This window comes from Acanthisitta chloris, unplaced genomic scaffold (genome assembly GCF_000695815.1).
Source record: "Acanthisitta chloris isolate BGI_N310 unplaced genomic scaffold, ASM69581v1 scaffold10132, whole genome shotgun sequence".
Classification (NCBI taxonomy): domain Eukaryota; kingdom Metazoa; phylum Chordata; class Aves; order Passeriformes; family Acanthisittidae; genus Acanthisitta; species Acanthisitta chloris.
This window is the reverse complement of record NW_008658797.1, coordinates 57,184-66,492: the sequence shown is the minus strand read 5'-3', so window position 1 is coordinate 66,492 and position 9,309 is coordinate 57,184. Positions and strand designations below refer to the sequence as shown.

The following is a 9,309-nucleotide window of genomic DNA, read 5'->3' as shown; positions in this document are numbered from 1 at the left end:
GTTGGGTGCTGTAGGGGGAAACACGGCCGCGCCTGCCCTGGAGGGTCGGGTGCGCCAGGCTGTCTGCGGTCGTGTTGACAGAAGCGTTGGGAGCGAAGCGAAAGGACGCGGTGAGCGGTGCAAAGTTCGCGGGGACTGCGGAGTGAGAGCGGCTGCCGATGGGCGACACCGCCGAGAGAAGAGAGACAAAACTTGGTTAACTTGGCTCTCCTTCCTCCCAAACTCAGCGAACTCCTCGGAGCTGTTTGGGCGTTGCCGTGTTTCACAGTTGCCTTACAGACTTCGCTTGTTTTGGGGTGTTTGGTCGCTGATTAGCCAAGCTCGAGCTCACAGCTTAGCAGAGCTCGAATTTCCTTGATGTAAACGTTGTCACACCCAGCCAGCCTCTCCGGTCTGTGCTGGAGCTTCAACACAACGCTGAAGGCGTTGGGCTCTGTGTGCCCGGCGCTGGGACAATAGTTGCTGTGAAGTATCTCTGCAGAAGTTAAATGTCTTGTCTCACTAACCAAGCCGGGGGGGTGGGAGTTTCTCAGCAGTAATGCTGAAGTTCATATTACTCATAGTGACCCTGGCAGGGGTAGCTGTTTGAATCATATGATGAGAATTTTGGTGTGAGCCCTAGCTAGACCAAAATCTCGGTATGTAGGCGTTTGTCAGTTTAAATACACTTGGATGTTCGTGGGGATCCTTAGCATCTATTTCATGACTTAATTCACAGGCTTGGCCCTTTCAAAAACTTAGTGCCTTAACTGTGTAATACATAAGGAAAATATTATGAATATTGAGGGTTTCGATTATTTCACTCTGAAATTTACTCTAAACCAATTTGCTTGGGGTCAGAAACTGTTACACATAGCCATTCTTCTTTTCTGGGCTTCTGCAGTACAACTTTCTTTCTTTCCAGGGAATTAAAGCTTGAAGTAAAGTAACATGAGATTTCAGTTTTCTAATTGCTGCTTTTCCTATCAACGTACAAAATGTTTCCTACTCCTAATACTTTAAAGGGTATGAGAAGAATGACTTCCCTTACATGTGGAGCAGTTTTCAGGCACTGTCTGGAGGAATAATTGCACGTCTTTGTCTCCCCTTAAAGGGTTTGGTGTTAGCAGTTGGTGTTGTAATTCATCAGTCAGGTGCAATGTATTCATTCTTCAGTGCTGCGTAGGAAAACAGATTCTCCGATTTTGGGTATCATTTTCACCAGTTAAGTTTTTTGCAGAGTACTGCAAGAGTGGTTAGATGATGGCCAAGACATGAAAATAATCCTGTGGGTTTTGCTGCAGAGGCAGTCAGTGTTAATATGATCCTGAGTCAGCCAGCCTTGATACCTGTGATGATGTAACTCAGACTCATGATAGGAAGTGGTGTTAGATTATTCTTTTCCTTCTATTGGTTTTCAGTTTCATTTCAAAGAAGATTAATTGTTGAGACTAAAGATAGATACAATGTGGTGTACTTGGGAGTCTGTACTGCAGCTTAGAAACTGGTTTCACTACATTACAGCATTTCAAGCACAGGAGGAGACAGTCTGGGGGGAAAATAATGCTGCCTGAAAAAAGAAATAGGATACTGTCTTGACAGAGTTCTGAACTCTTGACACATTTGAAACAAGCTAGTATAGTGATTTTACCTGTAGTATAAGTGGCAGAAATATCACTGGGGGTTTTGGTTTGGTTGGAATTTCTTACATATTTCAAAAACCTGAACACCTGTAGTATAAGTGGCAGAAATATCATTGGGGGTTTTGGTTTGGTTGGAGTTTCTTACATATTTCAAAAACCTGAATTTCAGGAACACAGAACTATCTGGAGCCAAGAGTTTTCTCAGTCATTTGTCAGTAACAAAAATACAGAATAGCTACTGTTGTGATAAGCCTTAGGAAATGTTCTTTAGAAACTATTTTTAGAAGTTCAGGATTATAGACTAGATGGAATTCTCTAGTGGGAGGTGTTTGTTCACAAAGTTTATGTTCTCTGACTGAAGAATGGGGATGGGAAAACAATTCTCTTTTGACTTGTCTTTTAAACTGTTTGGGCTGTAAGTGCTCTGTTACTATCAGTTTCAAGGAAATCTGTTTATAAACAACAGGATGTAAGAGAAAGCCTTCTATGAGAGATCTTTAAAATCATTTCATATAGGATGTAAGAGAAAGCCTTCTATGAGATATCTTTAAAATCGTTTCAGAGATCTGTATTTTATTTCTGTTATCCACTTTACAGGCAGTATTTACTTTCTCACCTGTATTTTATTTCTGTTATCCACTTTAGAGGCAGGATTTACTTTCTCAAATTTCTTACTAAGTTGGCTTTATTTTCTAATGTGCTTGTCCATGACTGACCTAACCAAAACTAACTGAATATATTAGCTTTTCACAACCACTCACTCTGCTCTCTTTCTTCTTTTAGGAGTATATCAAGGGACTCTGTGAACCTGAACTAGAAGAAAAGGAGTACTACCCAAAGGACATGCACTGCATCTTTGTTGGTGCACAGAGCCTGTTTCTCTACAGTCTGATTCAGGATACCTGTGCTGACATAACAGTGCAGGAAATGGGGTTGCTCAGTATTAAGGGGGGTGCAGAAGCTGTTGTTATGGCTCAGAGTCACGTTCAGCAGTTTGTGAAGCTTTTTGAGAATAACGAAAGCTTATTAAATGACAACGAATCTGAGATTAAAAAGCAATTCAGACAATTTGTGGAAGCACATGCAGATAAATACACAATGGATTTACTGATTTTGCCTAGTGCACTAAAAAGAGAGCTCCTAGCTCTCACCCAGCCTGACTGTGGTGAAGTGGAGAGCAGTGTCATAGATCTTACAGGTTCTGAGAGTCCAACAGAGCTTGTGCACAACAGTGCCTCCAAAGTAGTTGCTACAAACAGAGATGAAAGGGCAAGTGGTGAGGAAGCAAGGAACAATGCTGGCACACCTGTGACTGAGCTTACCAAACAAATGGACACTGTGCTTTCTGATGCTTCTGAAACAAATTTTGTTCCTATAAATGATGTGTCTCTGCTAGGGGCAGAGGCATTTAAAGACAGGCATTCATGTAAAAGGAGATCTTCTGATCATGAGGATAGGCTCCCTAAAAAGCATTTCTCTTTGGAAAATGATCAGCAGGTGAAATCTGCTTCACACAATGATCCTTCAGACAGCGATGCAGTTTTTGTTCTTTCTGATGACTGCAGTGAATCAGCTGATCCTGCTTACTGCCTTAAAGAAGGTGATGATATCAGTGAGGAAAAGGAATATAAGATTCTTGTGAACTTTTTCAGAACAATGGGATATTCCCAAAATATTGTAGAAAAAGTTATTGGTATCCTCGGACAATCTGTGGAACCATTAATATTGCTAGAAGAAATCGAAAAGGAAAACTTAAAATTTCAGAAAGAACATGGACAATCATCTCAAAAGCCTAGAACTGTCAGTCCTCCCTTAGGAAACAATGCAAATAATTCACAGAAGCTGGAAGACAAAGGCATTTCTAGGAATAAAAGTCCACTTAAATCCAGTCATACTTCAAAGGAGACAAATAATGAATATCACAAAGTAAGAGATGTACCACACTTGCAAGTGGATGGAGAAGATAAAATTCATACATCAGTATGCAAACCTGCTCCCCCTTTCAGCAAAAATTCAGCTGTGGGCTGTAAACAGAGAGACACTTGTTGCCCTGGTAAGAATGACAGTTCTAGGTCAAGTGATACAGAAACTGATGGTGATGTAGCTTTCGTCAGTGTACAAGGTGGAACTCCGCAAGATGTTGACTTTATAGCCAGAGGGAGCTCAGATGGGCAGCATGTCTCAACAAAGAGCAAAACTGCAGTTCAGCAGAAGTCTGCAGGGCCCTCAACTGTACTGAACAGTCATCCTGTTTCTGAGGACCCACTGGGACACTGCAGCTCTTCTCAAGAGAGAACCAACCAACGCCTTTCCCAAACCACTAATTGTGACAGTCCTACCCCAGACCACTTACTGTCTTCACAAAGACATCCTTCAGATCCTGGTAGAGACACAGTGGGACCACACAGACGTCATCCTGACCCTTCAGTCACTGGAGTTCAAAGGTTTTTGGACTCTCTTAAGAAGCCATACAAACTGGAGTTGAAAAATGAGCCTGGGAAACCATATTTAAAACATATCATTATTGACGGAAGCAATGTTGCAATTTCGTAAGTATTGTTCTTTTCAGCTGTCTCTTAACATTTCAGATGAAATGGAGGCCAAGAGGTTGCAGTGGCATGTGTAAAGTTGCTGCTGGTTAGCTTTTTGGTGAGCACCAGTCCATGTGCACTGCAAGGTTTTCCAGCTGCTGGTACTGGCTGCGTTGGCAACTTTGGCAAAGCTTCATCATGAAAAACTAAGTGATATTGACAGTAGCAATCTTCATTTCCAACACACAGCAGTTTTGTTTAGTGACAGCATCCATTTTAAGGAGTGCCCTGTTTGGAGATACTGTGCTCTGTTGAGATACTGTGCATAGAAGGAAATTCAGAAGTTGTTAGCAGGTGAACTGTGTGGCACTCCAGTACACAGATCCAGCTAGAAGAGTGTGGTTGTGGGATATTCTATCATGAAACAGTTCTTGCAGAATCTTTTGGTTTAAAAAATAGTCTGAAGTTGAGAAAATGCGATAACTGGTTCAAGTAGGGTAAGTAGAATTCTTGATTTCGACTTATAAATTGGTTGGTAGTTGCAGTACTCTGGAAAATGTTTTCTATAAAGCTTTTTAGCTTTCTTGCTCTGGTAGAAATTGGTGGATTTGCAAAAACAGGTACCTTGGATTAATAAAAAACATTCTGAAAAAAGCTTGACTAGTATAGGCTATGAAAACTAAGATATATGGTAGTGGTAGATGTGATCCTTTTGGATAACAAGATGTTTCAAAGTGGAAAGTGAATTAATTTTATAGCATTTCTTACTTGGCAGCAATCACATTTGAAGCCTGAATTGTGCCATCTGAGAGTAACCTGCCTTGAGTTACCAGAGTTCAGCTCAATGGGACACTTCAGTCTGAAGTAATTTCAGGGGAGCTCAGATTGTTTGCAGCAATTTTGTGCACGAAGCTTAATTTGCTTTGCACACACCTAACAAAGGGGTTAAATTATTGTCAAGCGTTTGGGGGTTTTATTTGCTCTTCACATCTCGTAATATTAAAGTGGAGGTTCTCATCTAGTAGTGATATTTGTACTTTCACAGCATCACACGTTAGTGCTTGGGTCTGGTCACCTTGTGCAGGTCTAAGCGTGCAACAAAAGTATTCCACTCCTCTGGGCAGAGCTTGCAGGGTAGGGAACCCTTTGTCTGTGTGCACATACCTCCTCTCCTATTGCCCCTGATACCTGAAAGAATGTATGCAAACAATATGAGACAATTACAGGGCTGTTGAGTAATTTTAACAGATTGCCTGACAGGGCACAATGTCCTTTTCATACTGTTGGTCTGCACAGTTCACAATGGAAAGATGGAGAAATCCCTTTCATTGGCTTTGATGCAGGGATTTTCCTATTGCAAACATCTTCCAAGTACTTTTGTTTCAATGTTTCTGTTGTAGACAGTTTTGGAGGCTGTTGCAATTACATTTTTTCATATTATTTTTGTTTGTTTTAACTAACTGGAATAGCAACAATCAGAACTTAGGTCTCTCTTTAAAATGTTGTGCTTCGCTTGGTTCTTTTTAACTTTTGTCTCGCCAAAACTATGCTTGAATGTGTTCCAGCTAGGTCACTATTTTTCCCCATTCAGGACAAAACATACATTTTTTTTAAAGATGATGACCTTCAAATGCAATGAAAGCACCAAGGGCCCAGTAATACAGAAACATTTGTAGTTAATCTAGAAAGTCTCTGTAGCACAGACAAAGCATTGGAAGATTTTGTGATATGTGACCTCTATTACCAAGCAGTCATTAATTGAAGAAGATGCTGATCATCCTTATGACTTGGTTTCCCCAGGTTCAGGACCCAGAGCTAGTCCCCCAGGACTGGCAAAAATAAAACTTCTCCAGTTAGTCACTGGAGAGTTAAGGTTTTGTGTCATTTATAGCCTTGCTAACTTTAAAGGGGAAGCCTGACACGGTTCATAGCTCTTGACACTGCTTTAATTCAAGTACAGTGTTTTGCTACAGTAAAGAGTTTTTTTAAGCAAACATTTCCTCATTGTTCACACTGCTGTTTAGAAGATAGTGATGCAAAAGTGCAAGTTGCAGCTGAGTCATAAGCTACCTTGACCTTTTAAAAATGTGTGTTAGTGGAAGCAAAATGCAGATTGTTTGGATCATTTGGGAAATAACAAGTGCACCACATCCTCTTTGTCTTTTTGTTGAATATGGAGAGATCTTTTTTCATCTATTTCATCTGTGGGGTTTTGTGTCTGTGTTTAACAGCAACCAAATACAGCTGAAACAGGTGAATTAGAAGATGGTGCATAAATATCTCAGATCTGAAGTGAAGTCATTGTTAGGACTGTAGTGAACTCTATGGCATCACTTTGGAAATGTTAAGTACTCAGTGATAAGTGGTGCTAAACCCTTTGCCTCCATATCTTTGCACCCTCAGCCCCTTTTGCATTCCAAGCTTCCATCTAAACCATTTCAAAGTGCTTCTAATTTGGTCTTCCTTTGTACACTTTAGCCCATGTAGTAAGTAAGAGTGAATGTTACCATAAACTCCATAAAATCTTGTTTAAACAAGTTCAGATTAAGCTCTGCTTTTGCCAGTACCTGTGACTGTTTCTGCCATCAGCCAAACCACTCATTGGTGACAGTGCTTAGTTTAGTTACAAAAACCAAAGGGAAAATGTTACATGGCCCAGAAAACAACTTGCTGTTTGCTGCTTATGATGATCCAAATTCAGAGAACCTTAATAGATTTTTAAAGGAATTTACAAAATTGGAAAGGCTAAATGAATGCTACTAAAGGCTGAGTTTCACTGTAAAATATTTCCATGGAAATCTTGTAAGGACCATTCTGTTGGGAAGATTTCTTGGTAGGATAAACTGGGGTTTAAGGGTAAGATTCCCTTCAAAACTAGCAAGGTTTACTGTTGGGCTTGTAGTATGCAATTGCACATTAGCTAGGAGACAGGTTTGAAAGATGAGTATCATTGCTCACTTATTTTAAGCACTACACTAAGTACTTCATCTAACTCAAAACAAAGACTATGCACTATTTTGCAAGAAATGCTTTTCCTGAATCAGTGCCTTCTCTAGCAAAGCATATCTTTGTTTAGTCTAAGTGTAGCCTTTAATCTATGAAAGTGCTGGGGGAAAAGTTTCTGAACAAACACTGGATTTAGCCTTTATGTCAGGTGCTAATAGGTGTCTCGTAGGCATTTTCTCTGGAGGAATTTTTGATTCTATCTTCTGTGCTTTATTTTAAGATTCTTTTTCCATTATTCCCCAGAGACTCAATTCCCACAGTCTGGTTAGACAGTGAATTGCTAAAGGAGGTGATTGTATCATTAAATAGGCACATAGGTCATTGGGATCATTCCAAGTGGGAGGGACTTCACAAGGTCATCAACTCAAATCTTTGGATCCCTCTTATTAGGCAGTTGCTGATTTTTCTGGAAAGTCACTTCTGTGATTTGTAAAACAACTGTTAATGAACATCTTATATTTTTAAATAGAGGAAAGGTATTAGCACTAAAAATACAATGTTTTGGAAATCTGTCTTCAAAGAAATGTCATTATTTTGCTCCAGAGCTGTAGCTCAGACTGTTGAAGTGAAGGGAGAGGAGGCCCTAATACCTTAGACTGTCAAAGAACTTTGCAGATGTAATTCTTGGTAATCAGCTGAACCAGAGGTGTTCCACTTTGTGGAACTACCACAATGTGGGGTTACTATGAAGTCTCTGCTCAGTAGGTTTCAGAAACCATCATTGGCCTTTTTAGAGCTAAACACTTCTGATTACTCCAATGTTGTGCCCAAGAAACTGAAAGGAAACTGAGATGAAAAGTTGCAGAGTGATCTGTACCATCCGCCTTTTCTTTTGCTGAGGCTGCCTGTAACTTTCAGTCTCACTGCACAAGGTTTCATTCAGTTTTCTTTGTACTCACAGTAGTAAAACCCTAGTGAATTTAATCTCCTTTCTTTCACCCCCAGTCATGGCCTGAGGAAATTCTTTTCCTGCCGAGGAATTGCAATAGCTGTTGACTACTTTTGGAAACGTGGCCACAGAAATATTACTGTCTTTGTTCCCCAGTGGAGAACGCGACGTGACCCTTTCATTACAGGTGAGAGAAATTGCCTGATGTTTCCTTAATTAAACCAGATGGTAACTATTTCTTTGGACAATTCCTTGCAGAATGAATGGAGAAGGAATACTTGATAAAATGTTCAGTATGAGCACTCTGAATGCTCAGCATGAGTAATTTGCTTTCCATACAGTGTGAGACACTGAACTGCTGTCTGGGTAACTGCTGTGCCCTAAGTGGAGACCTTTAGGTTGGGGTTGGGTTTTGTTTAATTTCTAGTTGTGACCTATTCCACCCCATTTTTATAATATTGACAATTCTTCAGCTATCAATGTAATTTCTGTAGATTAATTGGTAGAAAAATAGCCCATCTCCTCTGCTAATTGTATCTCAGACTAATTGTCAAATCATGTTTTAACAGAGCAGGATTTCTTAACACAGCTCCAGGATGTTGGAATATTGTCTTTAACTCCTGCAAGGATGGTTTTAGGAGCAAGAATTGCTTCTCATGACGACAGGTACAGAATATATAGTTTTAAAGTCTTTTTAAATATTTGCCTAATGGTTGGTAAAGCTTAATACTTTGTGAATGGCTCCATTAGCTAGTCCTGCCACCTCTCTAGATAGAGCTGTGCATCCAGCTGAGCTCTGCATCTGTTCCATTATTTAACTGTTGTAAGAAACACTCCTATATACATACTGTGTTCAGAAAGTCATGGAAAAAGGCAAATTTTCATAGTGAATTTTAAACCAAAAAAAAGGTACATTTCAAGTGTCATCACTTGTATTGAGGAAAAAAATTAATCTTTCAGTAATGTTTTTATGCTTTCCTGATCATGAGTCTATCCTCAAATTGCCTTTTATGTTTGGGGCATAAATCAGCTACTGATTAGGTGCTATTCAGTTCCATTTTTCTCTCGATGCTGTGGTGACTTACAGACCTTGCTGTGTATTTGGAGCAGTGCATTTGTACCAACTGAATTCACAAGTGAATTTGAGCACCAAAGATCAAAATGTGGGGATCATCTTTCAGTGGCCAAGGCAACAAGCTCTGGGAGTTTGTGTTGCAGGACTTCCCTCGTGCTTACATTGCTATTGCCAGATTTTCCCAGT

The 9,309-nt window shown here is 40.1% G+C and overlaps 1 protein-coding gene across 1 annotated transcript in view; it reads left to right on the top strand.

Moving 5' to 3' along the window:
* Positions 1-2,405: 2,405 nt before the first annotated feature.
* N4BP1 (NEDD4 binding protein 1) overlaps positions 2,406-9,309 on the top strand; it is a gene marked incomplete at its 5' end in the record, with an annotated part of 12,736 nt that continues 5,832 nt past the window's right edge. Inside the window, 3 exons of the mRNA XM_009085221.1 lie at positions 2,406-4,171; positions 8,105-8,235; positions 8,618-8,714. Coding sequence (XP_009083469.1) covers positions 2,406-4,171; positions 8,105-8,235; positions 8,618-8,714 — 1,994 coding nt within the window. The remainder of the gene's footprint in view (positions 4,172-8,104; positions 8,236-8,617; positions 8,715-9,309) is intronic.